We start from the raw sequence: 16,610 nt of genomic DNA, 5'->3' as shown, positions 1-16,610 counted from the left end.
TCCATCTGCAACATCACAATTGTAGGCTGGATCTCAAACAGTGAAGAGACGGAATACAGGAAAGAGATTGAGTGCTCGGTGGCATAATGTGAAGATAACAATCTCTCTCTCAACAACAGCAAAACCAAACAGCTGGTCATTGACTTCAGAAAGCAAGGTGGAGGGCATGCCCCTATCCACATCAATGGAGCTGAAGCAGAGATGGTCGATAGCCTCAAGTTCCCAGGAGTGATGATCACCAAAATCTGAGATAATGGGAACTACAGATGCTGGAGAATCCAAGATAACAAAGTGTGGAGCTGGATGAACACAGCAGGCCAAGCAGCATCTTAGGAGCTCAAAAGCTGATGTTTCGGGTCTAGGCCCAAAATGTCAGCTTTTGTGCTCCTAAGATGCTGCTTGGCCTGCTGTGTTCATCCAGCTCCACACTTTGTTATCACCAATAATCTGTCCTGGTCCACTCACGTTGATGCTACAGTTAAGAAAGCACAACACTTCTAAATTGTTAGAAGGCTAAGGAAATTTAGTATGTCTGTAAAGATTCTTACCAATTTTTATAGATGCACCATAGAAAGTGTTTTCTCCAGATGCATCATGGCTATGTATGGTAACTACTCTGCCTCGGACCATTAAGAAACTACGGAGAGTTGTGAACAGAGCCTAGTCCATCATGCAAGTCAACCTTCCATCTATTGACTCCATCTATACTTCTCGCTGCCTCAAAAAGGCAGCCAACATCATCAAAGACCCCTCCCAACCCGGTGATAATCTCTTCTAACCTCTTCCATTGGGCAGAAGATGCAAAAGATTAAACACACGTAACAACAGATTCAAGAACAACTTCTTCCCTGCTGTTATGAGTTCTTAATGAACCTGTAAAATTTCAAACAAAACTTTACACCGTACCTAGATACATGTGACAATAATAAATCAAATCAAATTCAGGCAAAAATCACAAGTGACCAAGACTCACACAGTACAAACTTATGGCTACCATGTGAGCCTGAAGCTAGGGTTCTAGGAGACAAACGTTACTGAATGGTCCTTCCAGAATGCTAAAATGGAAGGAGTGAGGGTATGACCACCCTATTAATGTTTTATTTGTGAGTGATCACTTCCAACAAATCATGTAGGTCAGTGGCTGCTTATTTTGTAGCTGTCGTGACAACTGCATAAGACCACTGTCACTTTGGATAACTTGCCATAGAGAATATTAGAAAATCATTCAGAATCTTTTCTATTTCTAAAAAGGACCTACAAAACTGTTCTTACCTGTGAGCCATTTCGGATTGCAGACTCCACCTCTGCAGTCCAGAACATCTGAGATACACAAATTACGACCTGGCCAGGCCAACTTACCACCCAGTCTGTTCTCTTATTCACTGGATAATCCTACAGTAACATAAAAATAGGATTTTTTTTAAAAAAAGCTGACATACTGCTTGTACTTCCATCTACTTAATGCAAAACACTTCTCTTTTATAACTTAAACACACTTTATATTTGACACAGAAAGCATTGCTGGCAAAAGACATTTCAGTTAATGATAAGAAAGATTTTTCTATGGGCCTCAGCATCCTGTTGTCAAACTAATATGACCAGAAGCCCACTCCAGTAGTAACTCGTTTGTAATTTTCCCTGAATTGTCAAGTCAGTGCCAAAAGATAGGTTCACTGGATATTACAAATAACAAGCAGATTCTCAAATTGAAGGGCCATTGAAAGCCCAACAGGTTGCCATGGAAGGTAAAGCACAGAGAGTTGATGACAGGAAGTGAGGGAGGTGACCTCTGTCCAAATTTTTCAGGTCACCACTAATGCATTTCGTGGTTCCTGACACAGGAGCACTTGCATTGCTGGCAAACGTGCCTCCATCTCTGAAAGTATCTTTTCTGATGAAGGGTCTAGGACTGAAACGTCAGCTTTTGTGCTCCTAAGATGCTGCTTGGCCTGCTGTGTTCATCCAGCTCCACACTTTGTTATTTATGGAATAGTTGTTGGCTGGTTAGAGCGTTGGGGAAGAAAGGATGCTAATTGTTCAGATTAAGTGATCGGAATGTAAAAATGGCAGAACAATTGTGCATCTAATTGCCAGACTGCAAAGAACAGACAGTCCAATTGGGGTGGGAGCAGGGAAGAGAGGGTGATGGAGATGTAGCAAGCAAAGCTAAATGAAAGGGAAGGAATGGGTTCCCAATTTGAAGGTGTCAAACTCAATATTGAGCCCAGAAGGTTGTAAACTGCCTAGTTTAAAGATGAGATGTTATTCCTCCACTTTGAGCTGTGATTCGCTGGAGCATTGCAGCATGCCGAGGACAGACAAGTGGACATGTGAGCAAGATGCTGTGTTAAAATTCCTGGCTACAAGAATGTCAAGGTCATACTTGAACACGGACTGGAGGTGTTCTGCAAAGCGGTCATCCACTGTGTGTTTAGTTTCCCCAATGTCGAGTAGGTCATATTGGTTCAGCGAATACAATACACAAGGTTGGATGAGGTATGGATGAAGTAATGTGAATGTGTTCTATTCAGCATCACTGAAACTTTTTCATACTTTCATCTGTTCAAAACGTTTGCAAGACAAGGGCTAAAGCCACATCTCTGCCAATAATGTAGTAAAATGTCAAAAGGTTATTCCTTCACCAGGGAACATTGCACAAAATCTGAATTCTGATTTCATTATTTATTTTAAAATACTTCCTGCAGAGGGTGCTGTTTAATGTTTAAGCCAATTTTATTGTTTGTGAACTGGGGGACTGACATCATTTGTACTAAATGAAGATCTGCTAATTTAGCAGATTGGATCTCAAATCCAGGATCTCCCTGTACAGATAAATCCATAAGAACTCAATTCAGAGGGACAGTGACTCTGGCAGAGGTGTTTTAGTTTGTGAAATCTGTAAACTGTGAGAGTTTCTACAGAAGTTTTCAAGTTGTGAGAATTGGAAATAAGTCATAAAACTGTTTCAATAGTCCCAGAAATAAAACTGTATACAGTCAGGTAAGAAAGAAATTAAGAGGAATATTATTTCCCTGGAATTCAAAGTACGTGTAACAGATATTGCTAGAAACAGATGAGACTTGGTTTTATTGTTTATGTTAAGATCTTTCTAAAATGACTTTTAAAAAATCATTTGTGTCTTTTTCTGTCATGTAATAAACTTGTTTTCTCTTGTTAAGGAACATTTGCAACCTTGCGTGACTAGGTTTCAGTGGCTACCCACCATGGTAACCAACCAGAAAAATTAAACTTATGATCTATGAAGCCAAGTTTCACGCTGGGATCTAACTTGACAAGCATTACTTTCAGCTTGAATCATAACCTCTCCAAAGTCAAAAATTGATCTTTTTTTTAAGAGGATTGTTTAATTGACTTTCATACATGATCCAAATACTCATAATCAGTGTACTGTGTATTATAATCTATATAGTCTGGTGTAGAAAAAGAATAAACTAGGACCTTCCTAGATAAAAGAAGGAAATGATACTGAAAAACTGAATGGGCAAATATCAAATTAACAGTTTTCTAAAAACTATATAGATGAATTTATCGAATTATTGCTTAACCACGGATTTTTTAAATTGTTTTGAGCAATGACAAATTTTGAGAACAATAGTGATGAAAAAATGCCTTGAAATATTATTATCTCAACTTGCTGAACATTCTAATTCCATTTATATGGTTCAGTGGTAGAATTTGAAAAGTGAAGTTATACCTGTTGTGATCGCTCAATAACTTCATGTATACTTCTTAGCATAATGTCTTCCACTTGTACCAGCCATTTTTCAACAGCACCACGAGCTTCAGAAGTGCAAATCTTTTCAATCAGTTCAACCCGTTCACCTTCACCACTGAACATTGCAATAATGTCAAGATTGGGAAGAAATTCCAGTTTGCTAATACCCTCAAAACACTTCTTCAAATGGGGTTGTACTCTCAATGGATCCTTAGTTTCTGAAAGGATCTCTAGCATCTCGTCATTAGAAAGAAAGAAAAACCTAGAAACATTAAGCATAGAACAGTAGGATACTCCAGTCTCATCAATAATTTACACTTTATACATAAACCCTTAATATAATTTAAAAAGCTTTACAAACATAAAGGTTAGAAAAATTCACAGCCGCAAAAGGACAAATTTGTATGTGAATATATGTATTATGGATGTGAGTTTGCTCGCTGAGCTGGAAGGTTAGTTTACAGACGTTTCGTCACCATTCTAGGTAGCATCATCATCAGTGAGCCTCCGACGAAGCTTCGACGAAACATCTGAAAACTAACCTTCCAGCTCAGCGAGCAAACTCACATCCAGAACCTCAACCTGAGCTACAAATCTTCTCAAAACTCGCTAATATATATATTATATTTTATGTAATTATTGTGCACAAATCACTGGAAGAGGCAGGGCAAGTTGAGAAAGGTTTATGGAACTGTATGAGGGCCTGAAAGTATCTGAAATTTTTAATAATAAGCAGTACAGTAAACACCACCCATTATGATGATTTCATATGGACTTGTTGACAGAATAGCTTACTCTCTTGAAGGAGTGAGACCCAAAGTTTGCTTCTCCTCCAAGACTCTATAACAGTGTGAATAATATTAATGTAAGCTGTAAATATTTACCAACATGTAATCAATTATATCTTTATTAACTACAAGAGACTTCTAGTTCAACCAGGAAGTGGTCTTCCACTATTCCACTACACCAAGCAGGCTCTGTAGTTTCCTGCAGGATGGTGTCACCATACTGGCATGCCCATACAACATGGTAGGCAATGGATTTGGCTGGACTGCCCATATAATGTATGGTATTGTGTTTTTATAAATAGAGATATTGTGTACTAAAATAAGGAATTTAAAGCAAACCTTTGTAAAACACTGGTTTGAGGTTAACTGGAGTGTTGTGTCCAATTCTCACCATGATATTTTAGGAAGGATATTAAAATATTTACAACAATGGTTTAACTTTCAGCTTCATTCACAACTCCTCAGTAACTGAAGCAGTCCAAGTCCATACGCATCAAGTCAACAATTCAGGCTTAGGCGAATAAGTGGCACATAGCATTCATGCCAAATAAGGGCCAAGAAATGATCATCTCAAACAAGGAAGAATTTAACCATTGCCCTTTGACATTCAGTCCTCACTATCAACATCCTGGTGTTAATCAGAAATTGACCTGGGACACCTAAATAAGTACTGTGGCTATAACAGCAGGTCAGAGATGAGGAATTCTGCACCAAGTAATCTGTCTCCTGACTCTCAAAACCTGCCCAAACAAGGCACAAGTCAGACATATGATGGAATACTCTTCACTTGCCTGGATAAATGCAGCTTCAACAGGAAGCTCAACAGCCCCAGGATAAAGCAGCCCATTTGGTTGAAACCCCATCTTACATCATCGACAGTCACTGCTTCTACCAATGGCACAGTGTGTACAATGTACAAGGTGCACTGCAACAACTTATCCAGGCTTAATAGATAAGGAGCTGGTAAAAACTGCAGATGCTGGAAGGCAGAGTTGATAACATGTGGAGCTGGAGAAGCACTGCAGATCAGACAGCATCGGAGGAACAAGAAAGTTGATGTTTCAGGGCTGGACCCCTTCATCAGTCCTGATGAAGGCTACAGACCCGAAACATTGACTTTCCTGCTCATACGATGAGCTCCACGTCTTACAGGCTCAATAGATAGAACCTTTCAGGCCTACAACCTTTACCAACTAGATTGTTAAGGCCAATAGATATTTGAGAACTTCACCACTTGCTGGATCTCCCAAGCCATCTTGACCAATGGAACTAGATTATTATTCATTCACTGTCAGTGCATCAAAATCCTGGAATTCTTTCCCTACCAGACTGGGTTGATCTATGGTCACATGGACAGCAACAGTTCGAGAAGGTGGCTTGTCAGGGCAATTAGGGTGCTCACTTATCCAAGACAAACATTATTCAAGTCTCAGATGGGCTCATACATGATTGCAGAGAACACCTATCTGAAATAGATAATAAGTTACTGACATATAAAAATTACTGTCCTAGGAAGAATGCTTTTATTGATCCTACAAAATTTCTGCAGTCCACTTTCAGCCACGGGGTGGGTGCTTCAGTGGTGTGTCTGTTCCCTTCCCCGACCACGCCTCACCCCTACCTCTAAATCTGATTGATCATTTCCAATTTTGCTAGTCCAGCATGTAAAATTTCTTGCATTCCTGTGTGGTGGGTTGCTCTCAAGCACTCTTTGACCATTCAGCAGGTTGCCTGAGTTATGCTAATAAAGCCTAAGATTAGAAATTGTTTGGTCCTCTTTACATTGGATCCAAGTAGGCAGCATGGCCATTTCCGCAACTTTAAGTCCACTTCGGGTACAAATTGAAAATATCCATTAAACTTCAACATGGGATGACCAATTAGTTTGAGCATTCAAACTTCCTTTGGTTTAAAAGCTACAGTGGAATAATGCTTGAAGATCAAGTCTGGGTGCTGACGTCTTGGATTCAACTGTAAATCCTGGAACAAATAGATACCCTAACTGCTTTATGGATCACCTTGAGATTCCAAGTCTAATTCTGGACACCCTTCTATTTTCTCATTTTAATACTCTTTTTAACATCAGGCAATGCTCATCATAATCATTACATGTAACCAGGAAGATGCAATTCAAACTTCTGTGCCATGCAACTTCTGACTGTTGCTCCATGCCAAACCCTATCCCTATTGGCACTAATTTATGTTCTCCTTTTCTGTTTGCTCCTTGTAAACTCATAAGAATACACAAGTTAGAGCAAGTATAGACAACTTAGCTCCTTGAGTCTGCTCTGCCATTCAATACAATCAAGGCTAATATTGTTGTAACTACAACTTCATATGACCCTTTGCTCACCCTGTTGTAAGAATCTATCTACTTCTATCTAAACAATACTCAAAAGCTTTGCTTCCACCATCAAAGTACACTCAAGATCATCACAAGAGAAAGAAATTTGCCTCATATTTGCTTTTTTTTTTAACGTGTTCCACCACTCTAGATGCTCCTACAACAGTAAACATCTTTTCCAAACCCACCTTGTCAAGATCCCTCAGAACTATTTATGTTTGAACCAAGTTAACTCGTACTCCTACACTTCAACAGGGCCAAGCCTAGCCTGTTCAACCTTTCCTCATAAGACAACCCGCTCATTCCTGATATTGGTTTGGTTAACCTTCTTTGAACTCATTCCAAAATATTCACGTAGTTCCTTAAATGAGGAGACCACTATTGTTCACAGTACTCCAGATATGGTCTCACTGATATCCCTCGTAATATAAACATAATCTGCTTTTGTAACCATCCTCTAGCAATAAATTGTAACATTCTATTAACTTTCCTAACTACTTACCGATCCTTTGCGTTCATGCATTTGGATACCCAGATCCCTACGCATCTCAGAACGCCGAATCTCTCACTTTTTATACAATATGCATCATTTTTATGTTTTCATGCAAAAATGCCTAATTCCATATTTTTATAGACCAACTTGCATATCTTTTCTCATGTACTTAAACTATCTATTCCTTCATAACCACCTTACACCCCTTTCACCACTTATTTTCCTACCTGACTTTGCGTTATTAGCATATTTAGTAATCCTATTTTGGCTCCTTCGACCAGATCATTCATACAAATTGTAAAATATTCAAATCCCAGCACTGATCCCTTTGACACACCATTCATTGTGTTAGTGCGCCAGTCTTCTAATTTTGTCAATATTATCTCATTCGTAGTAAGCTTTTATTTATCACAGTAACCTTTGATCTAATACCTCTGAAATGACTTATAGAAACTTAAATACAGAAAATTCACCAGTTTCTCTATCCAGAGCTGATGTTACCTCTTCAAAAAGCACTGATAAATTGGTTAAACATCATTTCCTTTTCACAAAACCATGTTGGCTGTGCCTAGTTGCTTTGATATTTTTCTAAGCACCTGCTATAACATAATTAATAATAACTTCTAACGTTCCTCTATGGTAAATGTTAAGCTAACTGTGAGGAGAATGCAGAGATGCTTTAGTATGATTTATTTAAGTTGAGTGAGTGAGGTCCAGGAAGATCAGATTTAACCTGGTGTAGAGTCTGCTCCCCATTAACAACTTGGCTGGAACTATCCCTGTAATTGCATGTGGGTGGTCCTACAATCAAATAAGAACCATAACAGCTTGGTGTCTAGTGAGCTGGAGACTGTTTCTTCATGCTATCTTTCAAAGTTTGGCATTCTATTTCTGCCAGGCCGTTGAATTAATGGGTGGTACGCAGCTGTCCTTATTTCCTGCTGATAAGCAGTGGCCCTGAAACCAACACTTCTGCAACTCAATGTATTGAAAATAATGTGTGCAGTTTTTCTATCAGCATCCCTGTGTTTGATGAATGGACCCTATGCATGTCCAACCACTTTGAGTGGGCATGTTCAATGATTAAGAACATTGAACCCATGAAAGGACCTGCAACATTAAACCAAGTCCAAGGTTTATCCAGCCATTCCCACTGGTGTGAGGGAGCTGCTGGCAGTAATTTTTGTCCTTGTTGGCATTCTGGGCATTGTCCCTCCAATGTGACCACGTCTGGATCCAGATTTGGCCACTAGAAGTATTTTCTCACCAACATCTTCATGTTGGAGACCCCTAAATGGCCCTGGTGGACTTCAGCCAGTATTTCATGGCTACCTTTGCCCAGGACAATCACACTTGCTCCCCATAACAATATGCTGTTCTCTACTGTGAAAACTGGTCACTCCTGGTCCAAAAAGGCTTCAATTCTAGTTGTGACAGCCCTTTGGTTTACTCCATCACCACCAATGCTTTCAGTTTTTAAAGAAGTTTATAAAACCATGAGGAGTGTAGATAGGATTAATGGTAGGCATCTTTTCCCTGGATGGGGCATTTCAAGATTGGGGACACATTTTTAAGGTGAGAGGAGAGAGATTTAAAAAAGAGATAGAGCAAATTTTTTACACAGAGGGTGGTTCGCATGTGGAATTAACTTCCGGAGGAAGTGGTGGATGTGGGCACAATTACAACATTTAAAAGATATTTGGATAAGTACATGAATGGGAAAGGTTTGGAAGGATATGGGCCAGGAGCAGGCAGGTAAGACTAAGAAGGGTCTAGGCCCAAAACATCAGCCTTCCTGCTCCTCTGATGCTGCTTGACCTGCTGTATTCATCCAGCTCTACACCTTGTTATCTCTTCATTTGGAATAATGTTTGGTACGGACTGGTCGGACTGAAGGGTCTGTTTCCATGCTGTATGAGTCGATGACTCTGTGATTGGATCTTGCTGCATCTAAAGTCTGATATTGTCAGCTGTGACTGGGAGCATGTCCGGAAAATTTTATATCATTACAGACTCTTTTGTTGGGGGTACCACCAGTGGTGTATCTTCTAATGGGAGTCCGCTTGATGCATCTACATTCACTACTCATCCTCCCAGACAGCATCCTAACTTCTAATTGCAAGCCCTTAATATTAGAGCCCACTGCTGAATGCAACCGGAAGCTATGGCCGGCACTGTCTCATTTTCTTTAAGTAGACCTAGCAGGGGTTTGTGATCCATGCTTATCACAAGTTTTCATCCATAAAGGCATTGGTGGAACTGCTCAACTCGAAATATGACCACAAATCCTTCTATCTGGGCATATTTAAACCCTGCATTAGCCAAAGTCCTGGATGCAAAAGCTATTGGGCATTCTTCTCCATTGGGCCAGCTATGAGCTACTACCCTGATGCCTTACAGGGAGGCATTGCATGTCAATACCTGATCTCACTTGGGATCACAATGTTCCAATACCCTAAAAGATGATAGCTGTTTCTTTACTTCACTGAAAGCTAAGGCTCATCTATGTGACCATTTCCAAGATTGATCCTTTTTTAGGAATTGATGCAAAGGTCCCAGGGTGGAGGCCAGGCTATCTATGAATTGTGGTTGGTTGGCTCACTGAGCTGGTTCGTTGTTCCACAGATGTTTCACTACCCTGCCGGGTAACATCATCAATGCAGCCTCCAATGAAGCACTGTTGTGTTTACCCGCCTGTTATTTAAACTCTGGTGTCCGTTGAGCTGGGTTATTTCATTTCCGGTTTACCTTCACAATGGAGTGTATATGCGTCTAGTTCTATGTGTTATTGTTGGCTTTCTTAGTGGACAACCAGGCTTCTAGGAATTCCCATGATTGTTTCTACTTTGCCTGTGCCACGATCATGGTGTTGTCCCAATCGAAGTGGTGGTTTTCCTTATCCAAGTGAATGGAGATGAGTGAGTATTGGTCGTATCTTTTTGTTGCCAGTTGATGTTCGTGTATTCTTATGGCTAATTTCCTTCCTATCTGTCCAATGTAATGTTTGATGCAGTCTTTGCAGGGAATCTTGTACATGATATTGGTCCTGTCCATAGTGAGGGTATCAGATCTTCGTTTCAGGTTAACAGTTGGCGTAGGGTTGATGTCAGTTTGTGTGCTACTCTGATGCTCAGTGGTCATAGGAGTCTTGTGGTCAGTTCAACACAGTGTGCAGCCTTCTTCAGAAAATATGCAATTCTGAAGAAGGAACCCGACCTGAAACATTGGCTTTCCTGCTCCTCTGATGCTGACTGGCCTGCTGTGTTCCTCCAGCTCCACACCGTGTTATCTCTGACTCCAACATCAGCAGTTCTTACTATCTCTTGTGGTCAGTTCAGATGTGTTCTTGATGTAAGGTAGCATGATGAGTGTGTCAGGGCATGCAATAGCTTCCTGGTGTTGTTTGTGTAATAGACATCTTTTGACCCAGTTTTTCGGATATCTGTTGTCTTTGAACACTTGGAAGAGGTACACTTCTTTTTCATGTAGTTCTGTGTTGCTGCAGTGTGTAGTTGCCCATTTAAATAGTGTTCTCACGCAACTTCTTTTGTGTGTGTTAGGATGCTTGTTATTGAAATTCAGTACTTAGTCAGTATGTGTGGCTTTCCTGTGTACCTTTCCTGTGTACCCATTGGTCCTGCATTCCACCATGATGTCCAGGAATGGTAGCTGTTTGCTCTTTTTCTCTTCCCTGGTGAATCCAATCCCGGTGAGGGTGTTGTTTATTAGTTCATGTGTCTCGTGTAGTTTGGTCCATTTAATAAAGACAGAGGTGCCATCCACATATCATATCCATAGTTTCAGTTGGATTAGCAGAAGGGCCATGTTTTCAAGTCTCTGCATCACTGCTTCAGGTATTAGTCCGGAGGCAGGTGATCCTATCGGTGTCCCATTGATCTATTTGGCCGTTAAAGGTGAAATGAGTGGTGAGGCATAGGTGCAGTAGCTTCAGTATGTTGTCTGTGGAGATAGTGTCACTGGGGTCTTGTTCTTGTTCAGTACTGTTGCCAGTGTTTCTCTCACTTGTGGCATGTCTATAAATGTGAATCTTGTCATTGTCTATTCTTATGTCCTTGATGGAATTAAGGAGCTCTTGGACTGAATGGATTGAGTGGGGTGACTTGCTGAAGAGGTGCTTTAGTCTCCTTTGTCACTCCTTGGCTAATCTATGTGATGGCATGCCTGGCAGGGAGACTGTGTGTCTGAGGAAAACTTCCGGTTTGTGTACCTTCGGGAGGCCTTAGAACTGTGGGGGGGTGTTAGTTCCTTCAGGTTTCATTCTTAGGTAGTCTGTTTTGTTGATTTGTCCGGTCTGTTTGAGTTTCTTTAGTATGTTGAGAATCTCGTTGCCCAGTTGTGGTGTAGGGTCTGTCTGCACTTGCCGGTATGTGTTCTCATCAGGTAGTAGTGTCTGTGCCTTGGAGGGTTAGTCCCGTTTATTTAGTATTACCGTCATGCACCCTTTGTCTACTGGTGGTATTCTGATGCTTTTGTCCCTTTTCAGTCCTTCTAGGACCTTCCTTTCTGATGTTTTGAAAGTGTTAAATTTGCTTTTTCCGGTCAGTGTCAGGATCACTGTCTGTCTTATGGCTTGTTGTGTTTCTTCATTGATGCTGTCGGTCTTTAGTGTGACTTCCAATGTGGCTAGGAATTCTGTCTTGTTGGTGTCTCTGTGGTTGTAGTCGAATCCGCAAATTAGAACTGCTTTCTGTGTATCTGTCAGTTTCCTGTCTGAAAGGTTTCTTATCCAGATGTCTGCTCTGTTGTTGTCATTTTGGTGAGTTAGTTTGGCTGATTTTTCCTGAAAGATCTGTCTTTACTTGGCTCTTGTGGTCTGTTGACTAATGTTAATAGCTCATTCTAGGTCCTTTGTCCAGTCTTGGTTGGTAGCATCTAGGAATAAAGTTCGATTGGGACAACACCATGATCCCAGGACAGGCGAAGCCGAGACAAGCCCTGGAATTCCTAAAAGCCTGGTTCTCCACCAAGAAAGCCATCAATAAACACATAGAGCTGGATCCCACATTCACTCCATTGCGAAGGTAAACCAGAAGTGAGGTAATCGAGCTCAATGGAAAACTGAGTTTAAATAACAGGCGGGAAACACAACAGCACTTCATCGGAGGCTGCACTTATGATGTTACCCAGCACAGTAATGAAACATTTGCACAACAACGAATCAGCTCGGTGAGCCAAACAACCACAACATCCACAAGCCAAGCTACAAATCTACTCTAAAACTGTACAGCATTTTCCAAAATAAATTACCGGCCCAAGAAATGACTTAAGCTCCCAGACAGATGTGGGACCTGGGAAACCTTGACCTTCCCTTTATCTTCCACTGAGTGTAACCCAATCTTCTTGACTCTGTAGCCCACATAGGTCACTTGTGAAAGGCCCAGAACACACATTTTTCCCTTCTCAGGAATATGCCTGCCTTTGAAACAAAGCCTTCGGACTATATCTGAGTTCTCTAACTATTCTTTATTAGTTTTTCCAATTATTAGAACATCAGCCAGATAAATAGCAACCTGAAATATGCTATACAAAATGTTCTCCATTGTCTGCTGAAAAATTGAACAGGCTGACAATACCATAAATGGCAGTGTCCTATATTGGTACAAGGCTAACTGGGTATTAATTGTAGCATGCATCAGAGAATCCTCATCTGAATGCAATTACAGTAAATATGGCTCTTATCCAGCTTCATGAATACAGACCCCCTGCCAGCTTTGTGTATAAATCCTCTATGCAAGGGATTGGGTATTTATCCAGCTGTGGAAAAGTGCTTTTCCATTTGTTTAACATCCTCACAAAAACAAACTGACCCATTGGGCTTCAAAATCAGTACCAGTTTGCCTATTCTGCACATTGGACTGGTTTTATGATTCCTTCACTTTCCAGCCTTCTGATTTCTATCTCTATTTTTGTCCATAAGGTGAAAAGCACTGGGCAGGCCTTACAGAACCATGGAATTGCTTCCTAGTCAACATGTAAGGTGGCCTTGGCTCCTTCGATAGTCCCTAGACCTTCCCAGAAGATTTCCAGGTATCTAAGTAGGACTTCACTCAGGCATTCATTTTCTAGTGGAAAAAATGTTGAGTCAATCGAAGTGAATCTCTTGGATACAATTTCACCCCATCAAGCTTAGGCCCAAGCCATTTATTCCAGTCAGTGGAACTGAACCATTTGGTTTTCATAAGAGACCAGAACTGGAGTTGCACCCTTAATCAGTAAAGGTTCTCCAGTATAGGTTTTCAGCCTAGCCAAGGTCTTGTATAAACTTGAGGGCTGGATTTCAGAGCAAATTTTGTTAGAAATTAGTTCTGTAATCAGTTATATGCCACGCCGGTATTAACCTCCAACAGAACTGGAAGACCATTGAACCAGATTTTTATTTTGATTGATTCTGATTTTAATGGTGCTAAGCAATTTAACCATTCCAAATCAAATGCTGGTGGACTTTCCAGGGAATGAAATCTCCTGGATATCAGCCTATGAATTCTCTTACTCAGTTTTGGTCTAGTTGGACTGTTTTGCTATCTCGAGCCCATATACTGGCAGTGCGCATAAGCAATACAATTGTCAGCCAGGATCCTGAAGAAAATTTTAACCGTTTAGCCGAGTCTTGGCTTTGTTTTGGGATTTTGCTGTGGGCCAACCTAGAGTCCCTGTGTTCAGGATATGTCCTGAGTGTGGCTGCACAATTGCCTGCACTCAGTTGGTGTTCTCCAAGCTGACTCGGACTGGCGAGGGTATCCACTTCCGTCAGAATATCCTGTAACTTGTGTCCACTTGCTGCATTTTCCAAAGACAGTTGCAGTGCCTGTTTTGGAGTCTAGTTGGGCTTCAGTTGGTAAGCATTTTTGCATTGTTACGTCATTAATCCCTCATACCAAAAGATCTCTGAGTATCCCACTCTCATTGCCACTGAAATAATTCCATTGAGGTCATTGTCCAGTCACTAAGTCACCTATTAATTATACATGAACAGCCCTTGACTCTAATTCTGCCTCATTCAGAGTCAGCTGTTAGAATAGCAGTATCTCTGTCTCCTCTTTTTATCTGTCAGTCAGGGCTCCCTGATTAGACCAGATTAACAGCCCCAAACAGGAAGCTCATAATCCATGAGGTCCAGCTGGCTAATCTTGTTACAATCACTACAGCTAAGTGAAATTCATGGAAGCACAGGTCAATCAGAGGGTCCTGGTAGGCAAGGGCAGTCCAAGGTCAGTAGCACTCTTTCTTCAGGACAGGTGATGTGAGCAACAGTAGCCGGCATGTGGACCTCATAGGCCTGGGTCTAGTTGCGAAAGTTATGTAGGTGTAGGCATATATAGATAGAATTAGTTAACACTTGGAGAAGTGTAAATCCTTTCAGATTGAAGGATGAGCCAGTAGGAAGGGGATGTGGATAACTGGGGGCTCACCAACAATATTCCTTTGAATCTTCTTTTCTGGTGCTTGGACTTCTGAGGTTCACACATGGCATCAACTCCAAAATGTGTAGTCAATGCACTGGCATGCACAAGACCTTAGATGAACCTTGGAGCAGCTGCACGGCCTTTCAGCTTAATGGAACATTGCTCACTAGCATGGTCTGGCTGAGGCTGCATCTGAGGAGGTATACTTACTGTTGTATTCCATCATGTTGGAAATTGAAAGTGTGCAATACAACAACAATTGCTGCAACCACACAAGGAGTAGAATGGGAAAGTTACTGAACATGTGAAGGGGGTAATAGGGGAGGAGTCCAAAAAATCCAACATAACTCAAACAAAAAAAAAAGATTTAGCCCTATCTTTTTGACCAAGATTTTAATTAATTATCCCAATTTTTTTCCTATCCAATCATGGGATGAAAGCATTGCTGGCAAGATCAGATTCATTGCCCTCCTCTAACTGCGTTTGAAAAGGTGTAGATGAATTGCCCTCTTCAAGCACTGCAGTTCATGTCATGCATATATATTCACAGTATTGTTATGTGCAATTTCCACCCAGTTTGCTATCAAATTTTGCTGGGTAATGTTCCTTTGAAGTGTCTTGGGACATTTTACCACTTTCAAGAGGTTATTTAAATACATGTTGTTGGTGCTGTTGTTGGATTTCCAGATTGTTTTATTTTTAATGCTAACAAAGAAACACATGCAGAGATTCTAAGAAAATTTTTAAAGATTTGGGAATATCATCACATGTACAATACCGAGGAAAGAAGAGTCGTTTTTTCTCCAGGTAGGCATTTAATCCTTTCATGATTTTCTCCAACAAGCGATTGCAATCCTGGAGTTTCCCTAGTAATCCTGTTAGAGATGTTGCTGCTAGAACCTATGAAGGTGAACATATTAAATAAAATATTTATAGCAAGCTTATTAGAATTCTTGGCCATCCTTCACACATCTTGAGGTAATGATTTACGTCAGGATGTACCTTGGGATCTTTAACACAGTGTCTCATGATATCTTTCCAGTTTCTGTCCACAGTTTGGAAGAGTCGTCCCTCTTCTGGCATCTGTTGCATAATGTCCTCAGAGGAAAAAATGGGGTCTAGATAGAGCCATTGAGCTTGTACTTTCAACCATTCATCAATGGTTTCCTGAACACGAATCAGGCGCTCCTCCCAACTCTTAAGTATGAAGATGTAAAGCAGAAAATAATGCATTACAATAATACATTACAATATTGTGTTCTGCATTCCAAGAGAGAAAAGTGAATTGATGACTGTAAATATGATCATTGATCCATTTATTTCAAAGCAACATCTTTGTATTGTCTTTATATTATTTACAGTAATCAAGAAAACAAATATTCTCATTTCTAATATTTTTCTCATACTAGTGCTTCAAAACTTGGAGATATACTTCCAGATATTCATCCTGACTGCCACAGCCTAAATGATAAAAAAGCCTTCTGATGCTTAGCATAGCAAAAATTCATCTATTCTTTAATACAGCAAATTTGCTACAGCAATATCGCCTATGATCAATGTGACATACCAAAAATATATAGTTAGCTGATATAAAAAAAACTGACAGTAGTCTTTTTGCAATACCATTGAGAACCACTGTGTAAAATGTGTATTTGGTACAAATAGCTTGATTCTTTGTCAAACATTTTATTCTGTTATGTAAATGATCGCAATATTATTTTCTCAGCATCCTACGGATAATTAAATATTTATTTAAGATTTAAGCATGTTATTTATTTGGGGAAATTCTTCTCTCCAAACCTTTTGCCCTTTTCCTCAGTTATTG

At 40.4% G+C, this 16,610-nt stretch overlaps 1 protein-coding gene across 1 annotated transcript in view; it reads right to left on the bottom strand.

Moving 5' to 3' along the window:
• dnah12 (dynein, axonemal, heavy chain 12) overlaps positions 1–16,610 on the bottom strand; it is a 318,710-nt gene that overhangs the window by 219,808 nt on the left and 82,292 nt on the right. The window contains exons 20-23 of the mRNA XM_059649958.1: positions 15,788–15,982; positions 15,564–15,685; positions 3,716–3,998; positions 1,273–1,392 (exon numbers count right to left, since the gene is read on the bottom strand). Of these exons, the coding sequence (XP_059505941.1) occupies positions 1,273–1,392; positions 3,716–3,998; positions 15,564–15,685; positions 15,788–15,982 (720 nt within the window). The remainder of the gene's footprint in view (positions 1–1,272; positions 1,393–3,715; positions 3,999–15,563; positions 15,686–15,787; positions 15,983–16,610) is intronic.

The sequence above is a fragment of the Stegostoma tigrinum genome, chromosome 11, assembly GCF_030684315.1.
Source record: "Stegostoma tigrinum isolate sSteTig4 chromosome 11, sSteTig4.hap1, whole genome shotgun sequence".
Classification (NCBI taxonomy): Eukaryota; Metazoa; Chordata; class Chondrichthyes; order Orectolobiformes; family Stegostomatidae; genus Stegostoma; species Stegostoma tigrinum.
The sequence above is the reverse complement of the archived record's forward strand: the minus strand, read 5'-3'. Positions and strand labels throughout refer to the sequence as shown.